This window comes from Arachis hypogaea, chromosome 15 (assembly GCF_003086295.3).
Source record: "Arachis hypogaea cultivar Tifrunner chromosome 15, arahy.Tifrunner.gnm2.J5K5, whole genome shotgun sequence".
Lineage (NCBI taxonomy): Eukaryota > Viridiplantae > Streptophyta > Magnoliopsida > Fabales > Fabaceae > Arachis > Arachis hypogaea.
The window spans coordinates 128,345,005-128,362,169 of NC_092050.1; the positions used below are offsets into that span (position 1 = coordinate 128,345,005).

A 17,165-nucleotide genomic window follows, 5' to 3' on the forward strand; every position below is an offset into this window, starting at 1 on the left:
AAAATAGACACTCATATCTAAAAGGAGGTGGTTCAGTGAAACAACAAAAAAAAAGACCCACTCGTTCTGAAAGGGTAGTGCTTGATGATGATGATGATGAATCTGTTCCTGAGGATTATCCTCCTCCTTCTACAGAGGGTACCTCAGTCTCAACTGGACAAAAATATGCTTTATTTGGGATTGTTAAGGACATGATACAAGAATTTATCTCCCAGTCAAACCATATGATTGCTATGAGCAAAGAACATAGGAAGCTAAGAAGCAAGCATGAGAACTTCTTCAGGAAATCAAGAGATAGAGTGGCTGTTTTCATGAAGTTCATTGATAACCTCCAACAGGATGAAGATGCTGCCACTGATGCTGAAGAAGAAGCTGATTCTGAGGAGGATGGTTCGGATGCCTGAAATTGTTTCATGATTGCTGCTGCCTTGTGTTCACTTTTGTCTCATGAAAACTGTTGTCATTTATTTTTGAACTACTCTACGTTTTATTCTGGATGATTGTAATACTTTTAACTACTGTTGTACTTAGTTAATTACCTACTTGTTTTGGACTTTGCACTAACACTTTGTTGCAGGTTTTAGTTCACTTTTGTTCCACCCTTGATGACAAAAAGGGGAGTAGTTGCATGTGAATATTTGCTGCTATGACATTTTTTCTGAATTGAACTTGAAAGCTTGATGCTGCTATGATCAGGCTGTGATAATTATATTTGACCTCACCTCACAAGATTTATTGCTTGGTCATGTCTTTGTTAGTCTTGATGCTCTGTTTTGTTCAATTTTGAGCAATTTTTTTGAAATGGATATTTGTTAAAATTAATGATGTTATCTGTCAAAGTTTGGGTTGGATTTTTGTTGATGGTTGTGTAAAATCCCTTAGTCAAGTTAAATTGTGTGTTGTACTTTATTGTGTTCTCTATAAGAATAATAAACAGGAAGGAAGAGAAGAGCACTAATCTAGGGGGAGCAACCCTTTTAAAGGAAAGGGGGAACAACACAAAATCAAAGGGAAGTTCCTTAACTATATTCAAATTCAATTCTTTTTTATTAATATTTTAATTATGTTTGTCATCAAGAGAGATATTGTTGAGTTAAGAAATCAAAGCAAGAAATTCAGCTAGGTCAATTGGATCAAAGCCAACCTAAGTCCAATGTAATTCTCTCAAGCTAATTTCTCCAAGTGTTTGCCACCAAAGCAACATTCCTTTTTCAATTCAAACAGAACTCAGAGAAGAGAGAGAGTGCTTCGTTCCTAAGTCAATCATCGAAGAAGAAAGAAAGAGAAGAATTAAGCAAAAAGATTGAGGTCTAATCACCCAAATCAAACCATATCAAGCTAAGATAGAGGCTAAAGGTGATTCATATTCTTTTACATGCATCTTAATTTCTTCTCTCCTTTTCTAACTCTCTGCTACTTCATTTTGAGATATATGGAAAAAGTGATTTCTGAGACACACTACTGTGAATCAAAGGCCAAGATCATTTCTTGGGGACCAAGTAGTATCTCAAGGGTTCAGATGTGGGATTACCATTGAAAACTTTTCTTCTTTGATGTTCTGAGTCTTTCGGTCAAGAAAAAGGGATCTGTTCCAAAATTCCAATTTGGGATTAATAGAAGAAAGTGAACGGCTAAGTTGGTGAAGTACAAAACTCGAGGTTTGACTTAGAAGAGAGCATCTCAACAACATGCAAGGAGATACAAAAAGAAAAAAAATTTGTTTCTGTTGAAGCAAGGAGAGTGAACTAAGGTTTGAAGTTCATGTTCTGAGAAGTCTTCTCTGAGAGATTTCATCAACTTGGACAGTGCTTTCTATCAAAGGAGCATTCCGCCAGAATGAGGAACGAAATCAGAGTTAAGCAAATCTGGTTCATCGCATAGCAATAGAGGCTATTGAAGCAATCAATCTGCTTCATGTTTTACAGATTGTAGTTTTCATTTTTAATGTATATCTTTCTGTAATTTCTTGAGAGTGAAAAGGCATAAAGAGAGAGATCAAGTAAAAGCCAAAGAGTGATAAAAAGGCTGAGTGATACACTTGAGAGAAAAGCCTAGAGTAATTTCAGATTTCTTTAGCTTGGTTTTGTGTCTTGTATCTTGTACCAGTGAGGTACCCCTTTCTTAGTTGGGTAAGCACTAAGAGTGAAGAGTTAGGTATTAGCATAACCAAGTCAAGTTAGGTTAGAACTTGAGAGGGAAAAGATTGTGTCAATCCTGTGGAATTGGTGTATGTAATACTTTAACTATAGTGAAAATTTCACCACTGTTGTGGTGGAGATTGGATGTAGGTTGCATTACACAAGGCAACCAAACCAGGATACATGATGGTGTCAGCTTCTCTCTTCCCTTCTCTATTCTATTTTCTGATATTCATGAGACAAAATGAAATTGTCTCATAAATTTTTCGCTGCTGAGTTCAAACAAATTCAAATTGAAAGTTTGTAATTAAAGGGTTATTTCATTAAAGTAAAAGAAGGCCATAGATTCAACCCCCCATTCTCTAAGCCTTCTACAACCTTCAAGAACCCAATTGAGTTTTTGCACCTTTAGTGTAATATTTGTTAGTTAAACCATGCATTAGTTAGGCTGCCATTAGTGGTATGTAAGATCCAATCCGACTCAAAACCAGACCAGACCCGAAGCATATTTTATTGAGACCGAATTTATTATTTTTACTCAATATCATTTTTGTGTCGAGTTTGAATTATGCTTTGAGTCGACACAACCCGTCTTAAAGTCATATTATATAACTAAAATACATATTTTATAATAAAATTATTAATAAATCTTATGCTTTATACTTCAATAAATATTTTTATATTATATAATACCATTTACCTATAAATTGATTTATTTTTTTTATATAAATACGTATAATATTTATTAAATTTAACTTTTAAAAATCAAATTTTATTAATTTGTTGTATAAAATATATAAAATTATATATGCTAATTATATGTTGGGTCGATCAGGTTTTACCCAATTTATTTAGGTTAATTTAAAGTTGAGTTTGAGTTTTTAAAATAAATCTATGAAATATCAGAATCAAATTTGGACATAAATAAATTTAGTTTGTGTTGGCTTATGCACAAGGCACACCCCAAAGTATTACAATTAGAGATGGCAATGGGTATTCATGGGATAGGTATCTCTTTTTTGCTTTTATCCCTGTTTATCAAAATGTCTTTCGTACTCGTTTTATTCTCGTGATGGGTCCTCGTTTAATTGTATTTATGGAGATGATGAATGTCTATAGGTATCCATAGGTGTTTTTTTTTTTTTTAAATTTAACACGCTTAAAAATTTATCAATATTTAATATAAGGTAACACAATCTAAAATTTCAAACACAATTTAACATAATCAAACCCAAACATTAAATATTCAACATGACAACTTATAATTTTTGTATATAAAAATGAGAATATTTTAGTAAATTTCTCTTGTAGATTTCTATGGATACGAGTACCTCTACATTCCGTTTTCATGGAGAATTTACAGGTCCATATCTAATTTCATTGTGGATAATTTCTTCGAGTGCTTTCTTCTACATATATTTTTGCCATATCTAATTATAATGACAATTAACTACACATATAAGTATTTTGTTCTAGAAAAGAATACTTGATTTATCACGTGAAATTGATGGACCAAAGTAAACAGGTTAAAAACTCAATGATCAAACTAATTATGGTTTAGAGGTAAATGAACTACTTGACTTGAGCTTTGTAGGACATAATTTTACTTGATTCAATAACCATAATGGAAATTAGAATGTGCAAGAAAGACTCGATAGAGCTATTAGTAACATAGACTGGAGGGAGGCTTTCCTAAGAGCGGTGGTCCAGCATCTTCAAAGATATAGATTGGACCACTCTCCAATACTTGTAAATATACTGGGAGAATCATAATAGAAGATAAAGAGAACACATATTTTTGGATTTGAGCAAGTATGGCTGGAAAATGAAGAGTGTGAAGAGGTAGTAAGGAGAACATGGATACCGGAAACACCTAATCTACAAGAAAAATTAGGAAACTGTAGCAAATCTTTAGAGGAGTGGGGAAAAAAAAACTTCGGACAGATCCCAAAGGCTATTAGAGAAAAGCAAAGAAAGCTACAAGAAGTGTAAGTTGGAGATCAAACACAAGCAACAATGACACAATCAAAGAAAATCCAAGAAGAATTGGATGTGCTCCTAAAGCAAGAAGAAATCTGGTGGTCGCAAAGGTCAAGAGAAAATTGGCTAAAGGCAGGGGATAGGAATACAAGTTTCTTTCATAAAAAAGCATCTCAAAGGAAGAGAAGAAATATAGTGCAAAAATTATCGGATGATGCAGGAGTAATCTATGAAGAAGAAGATAAAATTGAAGAGGTGATGGCAACCTATTTTAAGAGGTTGTTTGCTACTGAAAATACAGAGAAAATTGAAGAAACAGTTGAGGTTGTTAGGGGAAGGATAACACAAGAGAGATTAGATATAATTCAAAGCAATTTTATCAAAGAAAAAGTCAAGATAGCCTTGAGCCAAATGCACCCAACAAAGACACCAGGGCCTTATGGATTACCGGCTCTTTTCTACCAAAAGATGTGGAACACAATGGGAGAAGATGTGACAAAGTGAACACTCAACGTTCTTAATAATGGAGGAGATCTCTTAGAGGTGAACAAAACTTTTATCTGCCTCATCCTTAAAATCAAACACCCGAGCCACACAGAATTATAGGCCAATCTCTCTATGCAATGTTATTTTCAAACTCATGACAAAGACAATTGCAAATAGGCTAAAGCTGATCCTGCCAGACATTATAGGAGAATTCTAAAGTGCCTTTACACCAGGAAAACTTATAATAGATACGATCTAGCAGCATTTGAGAAATTTTATTTCATAAAGAAAAAGAAGGAGGGCAATAAGGGATATATAGGAGTGAAGTTAGATATGGAGAAGGCCTATTACCAGATTGAGTGGGCTTTTCTCATTGAAGTGCTCAAATTTCTGGGCTTCCCACAAAAATGGATTGATTTAATTTGGGTATGCATAAGCACAGTATCCTTTTTTATTTTGATAAATAGCTGTCCAACTAAAGAGTTTAATCCTGGGAGAGGAATCAGGCAGGGAGACCCGTTATCCCCTTATCTCTTTATCTTGTGCGCTGAAGTGTTCTTCGATCTTCTGAGGAGAGCACAAGAAAGGAAAGTTATACAGGGGATCAAGGTTGTAAGACAGGCACTAGAAATTACCCATCTCTTTTTTGCGGATGATAGTATTCTTTTTTTGAGAACAACAGATCAGAGTATTCAAGTACTGATAGAGATTCTTAAACACTACGAATTAGCTTCGAGACAGAGAATTAACTTGGACAAGTCGGATTTTGTTTAACCGAAATGTACCTCCTACCAGATAGATGTTTATCTAAGATTGGTTGAATGTAAAGGCAGTAAAAAGTCACTCAAAATACTTGGAAATACCAACTATGGTCGGTAGATCCAAGAAGCATATTTTTGAGTTTGTTCAAGAGAAAACCTGGAAGAAGCTAAAAGGATGAAAATAGAAAACTCTATCTAAAGTGGAAAAAAAAATCTCATCAAGTCTGTTGTTCAATCTATCCTTCTTACATCATGGGATGCTTCCAATTACCTAAGAGCCTTTGCAACTAATTGAAGAGAATGATTGGCAATTTCTATTGGGGCAGTAAGGAGGGAGAAAGGAAAATACATTGGATAGGATAGAACAAGCTTAGCAATATAAAAGAGGATGGAGGATTGGGCTTTAGAAGTTTTAAAGCATTTAACCAGACCATGCTAGTCAAGCAAGGTTGGAGATTAATGAAGAGACCTGATTCACTGACAGCAAGAATACTAAAAGCCAAATACTTTGCAAGAAAAAGTTTTCTTCATGCAAACAAAGGACACAATCCCAGTTATACTTGGAGGAGCATCTGGGGCACAAAATGGGTGCTGGAATTAGGTGGACTTTAGAGGATAGGGACAGGGAGGAGCACCAGAATTTGGGAAGACACGTGGCTTCCTAATCAAAACGGGTACAAAATCTAGAGTCCCAAAGCAAGTTTTGATCAGGAAGCCACAGTGGACAACCTTATCAACCAGAAAAATAAAACTTGGAACCAAGAAATAATCAAAAATAATTTCCTACCATTTGAAGTAGATCAAATCCTAGCACTACCATTACATTTTCAAGAACAATAAGATATTTTTTATTGAAAATTTAACAGAACTGGGGTATATGAAGTAAATAAAGCTTATCACTTGATAAGGAAGCATAGTCGGGAACAAGGGAAAGGTAGCGTACCAACCCTCGAAGAGAAGCAGCAATGGAAGCAGCTTTGGAAGATGAGAATACCACCCAAAACTTTGAACTTCATGTGGAGGCTCATGCATAGATCACTACCTACAAAATTAAATCTACAGAAAAGGGAAGTGAGATGCATTTCAATTTGTCCCAGATGTTTTGAGAAAGAAGAAACTGAATCTCACATTTTCAAGGATTGCAACTGGATAAGGAGGTTTTGGTTCATCTCTTTCTTCACTTTGAGAATAAAATCAGCGGAAGAAACCCTCTCTTGGATTGGATTGACATAACCTTGAAGAAAATTGGGGAAGAGGAAAAAGGGCTTTTCTTATGCACCCTCCATAACCTCTGGCATGGGAAAAATAAATTAGTTTTCGAGAACGATCAATTCCTACCAAAAGTGTTGTTAGAGAGAGCCCAAAAAAGTTTCACAGAAGCAAATTTCATTGTAGAAAGACCACTATTGCCTTAGGAACCTTCACCGGGTAGTTAAAGTGTTAATTCTTAGAGTGCTCTTCTGTCAAACACATTTAAATTAAATGTTGATGCAGCTACTAATAATGGAGGAAGAGGAGGAGTTGGTGTAGTTATTAGAGATAGTGAAGGGGTAGTTGCAGCTACTGCCACGCTGGAGATTGCCTCATCTCTTTTAGTTAGAGAAACTGAGGTTATGACTTTTTACTTGGGCTTGGAATTTGCAACCCAATGCTGTTTTTTAATATTGAGTTGGAAGGAGACAATATATAAACGGTTAGAACCCTTAACTTTGAATATCCGTTTAGTAGTTCCTTTGGAGTGATTATTTTTAATTGTAAAATTCTTTTGAATAAGTTCAAATTTTATAAAGTTTTACATGTAAAAAGATAAGAGAATTTAATAACTCATTATCTAACAAAATTAATTCTTATCAAGCCAAATTTAATGTGGCTGAAAAAAATACCCTTAAAAATATGTAATTGAGTCTGCCTTAATAATTTGAGAATTAAAGTTTAATACAAATATATTTTCCTTAAAAAAAAAAACTAATTATGGAGGCAAACATTTAGAGACTAAATTTAGCTTTATCTCCAGAAACATAACAAGGCATTGCATATGTGTTTTCTTTGCTGCTCCCCTTGAAATAGCTATGAAAATTTTTTAAAATTCAAAATAAACTATCCTATTCAATTATTTATCAAAGTACCCAGAAAATAATAAGAAATTAGCTAACATAGTTAATGATTATAGATGAAAATCCATAGAAAGCGTATTTATTTTTCTTCAATATATAATTTAGAGTTAAAAGATTCAAAATCGAATATGAATTTAACCCGTAAACAACGCCTACCAAGTACCAACCAACCTTTTCAAGAGAGATTTTTTTTTTAAAAATAAATTTAAAATATAAATCAATTTTACCAAAGAACACAAAGTAAAAGTCTAACTCTATCCTCTTTCACCCAAATTACAAGGTATTTTTGTCTCCTCTTCGACTCTAATCTATGGTACCGGATCTCTTTCTCTCCCAACACTATCTCCAAGTGTTTCTGCATGGGCAGTAACTCCATTAGGATATAGGCACATAGCAGTTTATATTAGAGGGCTTGTACCCCCTAAAAAACAGAGTGCATTGTTTTTCTTAATTATTTTTTTTAAACAATTAATTTGCATTTTATTGTTTATCTCTCTCTAATTAAAAAAAAAAAAATGACAAGGCCCTTTCTTCCCCCCTCTCCTTCTCTTGCCACAATCCCTTCACTTTGATTTTCTTCTCTTCAATGCTAACATATCATATGATCCTCTACATGTAATCCCACGATACAAACCCTAAAACCCTTTTTGATCTCTTTCTTTCTCTCACAAACCATGTCTCAGGGATCTCCTCTTCCCGCCAACGAACCCTCCAACCCTCACTCGCCGGAACCGGATTCTCAGAAGGACACGGAAACCACCACCACCGGTACAACCACCGCCGCTGACGAACCTCCTCCTCCGGCTCTGGCTCCGGTCATTAATCGTAGCAACCGGCCGTCTCGCGCCTGCACCATTCGCGCCGCTGCACGCATCCAAGCGGCGTCGCAGCCGGCAATAGAACGGCGGAAAAAGGCCGCGAAGAAGGAGCAGAGCCGGCGGGAGGAGTTGCCGTCGCCGTCGTCGCCTCCGCAGTCGCAGCAGCAGCAATGCAGCAAGATCGTGACGCCGCTGGTGGAACCGCCCACGTCGTCGCAGTTGCCCCGCTTTCATCTCCGGTCGATGTGGGAGTTAGCTTCCGCCCTCAATTTTTTGAATGTGAGCTTTGAAAAGATTTCAGCTTTGTTGTTAGATTTGGTTTAATAATGGGCTCGGCTTTCAAAGGTTTTTCATTTTATATGATAGTTTTCAAAAAAAGCTATTGGAGGTTAATGTGGCGTGGTTTTGGTGTTGCAGCTGTTTAGGCCTCTTTTGAATATACAAGTAGAATTCTCAGCTGAAGAGTTTGAGACAGCACTTCTTACCCCAAATGACACATTAGCTTATATACACATGCCTTTGCTAAAGGTTGGGGCCTTTTTTTTTCTTTTCCTGTTTCTCTTAGAATGTGGGTTAACACATTTTATTCCTGTGTATTGCATTGCGCTTTTCTTCTGTTAATTTAGGTCATATCCTTTCTTTCCTGTGTTTGTTAGGTATGTGGAGCATTTCGTTGATGTGTTTGTCTTCTGCTATATGTTTGTTTATCATTTGTTGAAGTTAATTATTTATGCAATGCTTATAGCTATGAGTTTGCAGCGTGTAAGTTGGACTGAGAATCATTGTTATATGCTAGTTTTGTTGAGAAATATTTTGGTATATGGTTGTAGGATGAGTGACGTAGGAATGGAAACAGAGTGAACTGATAGAAATTTGTTGTTTAGTATAAGCATAATTTTAGTCATATGTTTTGAAAGTGTGTTGACTACAAAGACGGAGCTTATCTAAGTTTTTCCAAATGAATGGGTCATGTTCATATGATAAACTTGAGGACTGAGTCACTACCCAACCCTTGGGATTGGTCATCATTCAACCGGCTAGGTGTGGCCTCAAATAAATTACTATAGGTAAAAACTAACGTTCAAGAAATCTCAAATAAGGTCATTGTACCGAATTCTGCTTAGAGATTTCTAACTTGAAGTACAGGTTCCTGCCAGATTCAAATATTGTAGGAAAACTATTCGACAAATGTGAGGATTTAGCTCTTTTATGAAATTCCGGTGCTTCAGGAGAATAGAGGCAGGATATTAATTGAGTCCTTGATCTAACATTAGATGACTTAATTAAAACAGTGATTGTACTTGAGAACAAGAACAACCACCGCCATTCAGTAACTTGTGTAGATTCTCCAAATGGCAGCATTGCATTCTTTCATAAACCATGTCATAGACCAAGTCCCTCAACTGGTGATACTGGTGATAGTGTTCGAAGTTGTCTAAGTAAGATTCTAAATTTAGCATTTTGATTGAGCAATGCAATAATGTCAATTTCCATTCATCTCGTACTTGTTGGGTAGGTATATATGGTAGATAGAGAGTGGACAGTGAGAGAAAATTAAGGCTGTTTAATGTTAGCTTCCTTACATTCTCAGATGTTGTAATGGTATTTGAAGTTTTGTACTTTAACTCTACTGTTGTGCAATGAACCTCGGGCTCTGTCAACATCTATGCCAGTGTAAAATCTAAACTTTTCACGGGTCTGTGATCTATTGTGTCATGTTCAGAGAGGAGCCAATCAAAATTATGGTAATAATTGAACTTGTTAATGTTTTTCATTGGGTTAACTATAAAATAACATCAGCCACACATTACTTTTTATGATTGAGACTGTTACAGAAAGTCATAGTAGTTTAATGTAAGGTATCTTCCAGTCGAAGGTCCTGTAACTGGTATTTGACATTGTCTTTTTTGGCCAGACAGTAATAGGCACTCATCTGTCAGTGTCTTTTATTGAGGAAATGAAAAGTTTCCTTTCTTATATAACATACTTGTGAAACTGCTACCTGTCTAATAATCACTTGACTGAATCTTTTGATAGGCAATCCCTCCCATTACACGAATGGCGCTCACACGTGATACTTGGATAACTGTATTGTGCAGAAAATTGAGAGATTGGTGGCATTGGGTAATGGGGAACTTTAAGCTGATATTTGAGAATAATGTATATTTTGTTGTTTCTCTAGCTAATATGAGGATGAAAATCAAATGCAGGTTGCTGATGGGGATCTTCCAATTGTTGCTTCACATGGGTAAACATTCATCTTGCCGTTCAATTACCAAAATGCCATGTTGTTACTTGTTAAGCTTTGTGCACTTGCAAAGTCTCAGCTTATGTTAAGTTGTTAACATGACAGGGCGGAGGTTGAAGCATACAGATCACTCGATCCAGGGGTCCGTGTAGTCATCTTAAAGGCATTATGTGATATCCGCGTTGAGGTATAATTACTAATTAGAGCTTTACGTGTTTATACTTGTTATACCTTTTTCACTTAAATGGGTGAATTTCAGAATAGTAGGATGTGATCACTCTGCTTGATGTTAGCTTGGCTCTTGTTGGAAAATTATGCTAAGTCCATTCACGCTGTTCATTGAATTAACGCTGTATAATCTATGTCTGAAAATTTACCCTTTTATAATCATTGTTGCTTTGTTTTGATGCAACCTACCTCCCCCTTTTGTTTTATTTGTCCTGCTCCTACTATCTTTCATATGAATTGCTACTTTCTGCTTTTGCGTGTAACTAATAAGGGTGTGATAATCAGCCTTTATAATCATATGTAATACAATTCACATAGATGCATGGTCATGCTATCATCAGGCTAATGGCTTTTGTATTGACTTGGGACTTTTTACTCTCTAATAACACACTTTGGGGAGTTTGAGGAGGCTGGGGATAGGGGGAAGCAGATATACTACTGGGCTTACAATGATAGGTTTTGCTAATATTTTGCAGCAAGAAGATATCCGAAATTACATTGACAATTCACTCAAACATGGAGTTCAACTTTCCACATTCCGAAAGGAGCGTATCGGTGGTGATTCGCATGGAATTTCTTATTGGTGATGAATAGTTTCTTTCAATTAGAACTTTTCAAAATTTGAATGTTATTAGGACTGTTGTTGCACATTCATGTCTCTTCATGCTTTTATTCATTTGCAATTTAATTAGTGTAGGTATGAAGATGACCCAATTATTGGACATAGGTTATATAGGGAAATAAGGAAAACTGAAGTGGTTCAAGAGAGGAAAGGGAAACCAAGAGGTTCCCGGGTTCTTTCTAACACATCATACCAGTGGGAAGCAATTGCTACCAATTTTGATGAGTTTCAAGATGTTTCTGTAAGTTACTGAGGCTTGTCTAACTATATTCTGTTTGAATGTTTTAAATTTTTAAACAATTCTTGAGTGTTTTGCTTGAATTGGACTTCAGTGTTAGGTTCATGGGCTAGGTCATGGTTAGCTTGATACATAAATTAGTACATTAATAATGGTGCTTTTGTACTGGAATCACAAATTTATCCTGATTTGTTGACTTATTATATGCACTTAGAAACATGACTTGATTTATAATGTACGGGTAAACTTCTGATTGACTGTAATTTAATAGCAAATCCAGATGAAGTATGGTTATGAAAACAGAAACTTCTTTTTTAAAAAAAAAATAAAAGAAGAATCTTATTCAGTAGAAGATAGAAATTTACAAGATGGGAGTACAAGAGATCCTCAACATATCTGATGGAGTAACCTCAGTAGCTTAAAGTTTTGCTTATCAGATTACAATTATAACAAAGATTAAAAAGGAGAAAAAAAAAAAACTACAATAGTTTAAATCACCTGATGTGATTACAAATGTTATATATATTTGTAATGTTTCATTCCATTATCACCGTTTCAGATGGGTAAAGCAAATTGAAACATCCAACTGTTGAGTAAAACTTGAGTTAACTAGTGATAGAATACTGCGGTAAGAAATCTTTATCACTGTATGCTATCCGTTGAAACCATTATGTATCCACTAGGTGTGGTTTGTTGCATTGTTGAACTTCAATCATCATGGTGTTTCTCATAAATCATCTCTATAAACAAACCATTAAGAGCTAAAGAGAAGTTTATTGAAGTGGATGGAAGTAAACTTCAAGGATGTTGAAACATTGTGTAGAAGAGATATAGACAAGTAATAGGAAAAAAAAAGAAAAAAAGGGGGGGGGGGTGGGTGGGTGGAATGGGATACTGAAAAATTTATGCTGTTCAATACTTGTGTGCGAGAGAAATGAGTTAGAAAATAGAACCAGAGATGCTATGTGGACAATTTTCTCTTAAAATGAAGAGATGATACAGCATTTTGTGAATTTTTGGCTTTTCTTGCTTCATGGTAGACCAAGTGAAAGTGACTTGTACATTACTGAAAAAGATTTTATCTTCTTTTCTATTATTAGAACAATTGATTACAAATTAATGGAATTTGTATAACCCAAAAACCGTATCTCTGACTTAGTGATGTGTATTAAGCCCTTTTCTTAATTTATTGTATTTTATTTTTCTTTTTCAAAGGCCAATGATTAGTTTAGTATTAGCCAGACTCCAGTCTTCGCTAATGACTTGCACCTATAAAACTGGTCAAAATTAGCTGTAACAATTATTTTTTGATCAGATGTTTAATGTGGTTAAATGTTCATGTTCATTGATACTCAAAAATCTAATTTCTGGGTCAATGTGTTTTTTGTTGATTTCTCATAATGTGGGCATTTGTTTATTTTCTGATGATATGAATCACCCTTATTTTTCTTTTCCATTTTCAAGGGAAACAATGAAACAGAGTTTTGTTTTCCATGTGTTGCAACTACTTTATTTTTTCATTTGAGCAATAGCTTATTTGAATTTATGCATCTGGTTGCATAGGAGAAACTTTTCTCCAGTAAAAACAGAACGGAGGCTTCTGTAGGGAAAAAGCTGAAGATAGATATGCTTCCTGAAATTGAGAAAGTTCACAAGGTACTTTATTTTCATGTGTACCTTTGTTTTCGGTGGTGAGGGTTAATAAAATTGAGAAGATAGGATTCTCAACTGAACTTGAAACCATGTTCTTTCCCTTTTTTTTTTATAAAAAAATCTTGATTTGTGAAGAATCTTGTGTTATTCTTAGTTGACACTATATTTGTGCAGAAAAAGGAAAGATTGATGAAAAAGCAACACAGAGAAGCCCTTCTGCTTGATAATTTCTTGGGTGTTGATGGGCTTGCCACGGGGCGTTCACTTCGTGATAGGAAACCTGTTACTTACACTTTTGGTAAGGGCAAGTTCAAGGAACTTTTAACCATGGAGCCATCTTTTTTCATTCTGTTTGTAGTTGTTGCCCGCAATACATGATTTGCATTTGATTTAACTAGTTGTCCTTGTCACCCTCCTGTTATTTTTGGCATGCACTGCAACTGTCTGGTTTTGGAGATAGAACTCATGTGGAAAATAATGTCTATATTCTTCGTGAGAAATGTCTGGTTTTAGTAGTAAATAATAAGCTTTTTCCTTGGTAACTACTATGCATCCTTGAAATTTTTTTTTTAATTTTTTTATTTTGCTCTTGTGAGAAGGATCTTTTGTCCTCACAGCTTCTTGTGTCACTGTCTCTTTTTATGGGGAAAAATTATGTGACTCCTATTTAAAGGAATTTTTTTTTGTAGTTTTTTTCCCTCAATCATGTTGAGAGATTGGAAGGATATACTTCATTGATCCTTTTCTCTTTTGTTAGTTTTTTCTTTTGTAAGGAGGTCTCCCAATTTCTTGTATCATTGTTTTCATATTTATATTTCTTTAATCCCAAAAAACTAATACTAGACTCCTAATCTTAGTTAGAGTCGCAAATCAAGAAGTAAAAAAGAAATACAAGTTATTCTTAGATTTCTTCTAGATATCTAGTCTAGATACTCTATGATGCTAATATATGATTGGGATAATGTGCAATATCTTGGTATATTAAACTGGTGCTTTCTGTTGCTTGGTGGTTTTAGGATCATTGAATGATTAATAAATCAATCTGGTAAATGTGTTGAATATTTCTTATATACTTCTGTTAGCCTTGTTAGTTTACACATGACCACACTTTCTTACGAAAGTTGTATTACCAAGCTCTTCTTTATAGAAGCACCCTGCCTTGATTATGTTGTTCACAATTTTGTTATGCTTGGAAAAGCAATTTTATATACCCTGGGATTTTGTATAAGTAGTATGATCTAGTTTCTCACTTGAACTGGATCAAGATCCTCTAAAGTGAGGAAGTTAGTAAAGTGTTAAAGTGAAGAGTTAATCACTCTTAATTAAGATAGTGGGGTACACATCTCATGGAAGTTACAAATTCAATAGTGATTAATCCCTCACTTTGTCACTTTATCAACTTCTTCACTTTAAAGGATCTAAATTCACCTGCACTACCTAATTTTATGTTTCCTGGGTATCACTATGCACTGACTTTACACTAATCTAACTTTGATTCATTGTTATTGCAGATGATTATGATCGGTCTATCAATGAGGCAATCAAGATAACCAAGTATGTTATTCATCTTTCTGTCTTCCTAACCCTCTATAAAAATCTGTTTTTGATATTTTTCTATACTTTCTGGCTGGTTTGGAGTTAAAATTACACTTAGTTTTTACCCTTGCAAACGTACAATTTTGATCGGTTTTGTTGGATACATGAGTTAGCTTCCTTATTTTGTGCAATATATTTACTTTGTTAAGCTAAGTTAATATATTTACCATTAATTAGTTATATTTTGTCAAGGAAGAATAATATATCGATAGATTAAAGTACGGTCTAACACAATTGATTCATATATCTCGAGTTATAACAATCTTTCTTTCGCTTATTTTCTTATAAAATTATAATTTCAATATTAATCATAAAATTGGTATTTAGTTATGTCTAATGTCTCATTTTTAAAATGAAATTTTTGAAATATGTAAACTTGTATGATTTTTACAATGTGAGTTATTTTAAGACCCAATGACGTTACCTAAGCTATCAAGCTTGATACTTGCTCATTTATTCGTCCTGTGTACTTATACAACACATCTATTTCTTCCTTTGTCAGGAAAAAGCAACCATCTCCGGAACCTATACCCAGGAGAGAAGCAGGAGTAAAACCTGATGCTCTTACTAATGGAAAATTAAGTGGTCCTTCATATGCCTCTCAACATCAGTTCAGTATGGCATCTCCAAAATCACCTGACTTTGATGATGAAGAAGAGCATGAAAGGGATATGTTGGACAGAAGGTTTGTAGTTCTTCCCCTCCATCTCCCCTTTTATCTGCTAAGAAAAAAGAAAAGAAAACACTTTCCCCTCAAATTAATCTATGTATTATCCGATTTTCATTGTTCATCTTGATTCTGCATCAGCAACCGACAAAGGCAGAGGCCCAGGCGTTACTCTGAGAATGAGTTTATCGAGGTGGTATCAGATAATGATGTAGACTTTGACAGCGATGATGATATTGTTGGAGAAGCCGTATATGATGAAGAGTATCTCCGGAAACGTAAGCAGCGAAGGAAGTTCTCTAGTAGCTCTGCATCTGAAGGGGATGAAGAATATCATTGGGATGAAGACAATGTTGAAGAGGAAGAGGAAGAAGATTCCATGAGTATCAGTGAGGATAGTGACAAACCCCAGCCTCGTAAAGTCAAGCAATTGCCAGGCCGTACTAGGAGGGAAACTAAACTGAGGTCTATGGGTGAGATTCATTCAGGTCTTAGGCGCAGTAAGAGGGCAACTAGGAACCGTATAAATTATCGGCAATATGAGATGTCTGAGTCAGACACAGAGTTTATCAAACCTGACAAGTCTAATGCATCGGATAAATGCTCAGATCATAGTGAGAATGGGGAGTTCATGGTGGAAAGTGAAGAATCAGATGGTAATGATGATGATCGGGAATTCAAAGTCGATGAGCCTGCCACTAACCCTGCAGCAGCAGAAAACGAATATCCTGCAGCAGGAGAAAATGAAGATCCTGGAGCAGCAGAAAACGAAGATCATGCCGCAGGAGAAAATGAATATCCTGTAGCAGCAAAAACCGAAGAGCCTGCAACAGGAGAAAATGAAGAGCCTGCAGGAGAAAATCCGCGAAATCAATACCAAGACCAGAACCAGCATCCTGAAAACTCAAGTAGTCCGCCAGGCCAAGAGGAAGTTGAGGGCATGTCGAAGAGACGTTTCCTTGATCTGAATGAGCTTGCTCCCAGTTCAGGTTTTGATGACGGTCCAACTTCACATACATCTAAACATGAAGGCAATGGTGATTAGTGAAGCCTCTCCATCTGCCTTTTGTAAGCATGGTAGTTTTTCTATCAAGGAAGCCACATATGTATGATAGATAATAGGACTATAAATTTTGTTATGTGCCTCAGAGGAAGTTACCACCTGGTCCTCTTCCTTAGGCAATCTGAACCCATAAGCAGCATGATACTGAGTTGTGTAGATTAGGTAGTCATTTTTTAGTATTTAAGTAGTTCTACATTCAAAAGTGTCTAGCAGAATGGATGAGAATTTGTGGGGCGTTATTTAGCCCTTTCAATCGATCATGTACAATAACTCTTAACAAGTACTGTAACTTTTAACACAAGATATTGCCTTTAGATTATCAAGCCCTTTAGTCTTTTACTCTTTTTTTCTTATTATTTTTGCCTCCTTTTTCCTTTCAGATGGTTAGATGGACGGGTTAGTGGTTAGCTTTGGTTAATTAGCTTTCTTAAATTATGTTAAACGAGGGCCCTAGGTCCCCTTCACAAAAAAAAAAAAAAAAAAAAAAAAAATTAAACGAGTAACAGGACGGATAAGTTTTTGAAACATTTCATGAAGGACTAATTAGGGGTGG

The 17,165-nt window shown here is 35.3% G+C and overlaps 1 protein-coding gene across 1 annotated transcript; it reads left to right on the forward strand.

Annotated features, from left to right (window-relative positions):
- Positions 1-7,749: 7,749 nt before the first annotated feature.
- On the forward strand, positions 7,750-16,935 carry LOC112750643 (DDT domain-containing protein DDR4). The gene is made up of 12 exons (XM_025799448.3): positions 7,750-8,576; positions 8,715-8,825; positions 10,335-10,421; positions 10,508-10,545; positions 10,651-10,732; positions 11,250-11,356; positions 11,471-11,636; positions 13,197-13,289; positions 13,461-13,584; positions 14,798-14,840; positions 15,385-15,567; positions 15,691-16,935. Exons 1-12 carry the CDS (start codon positions 8,154-8,156, stop codon positions 16,592-16,594), a joined length of 2,361 nt encoding a protein of 786 aa, XP_025655233.1. The 5' UTR covers positions 7,750-8,153; the 3' UTR covers positions 16,595-16,935.
- The last annotated feature ends 230 nt before the right edge of the window (positions 16,936-17,165 follow it).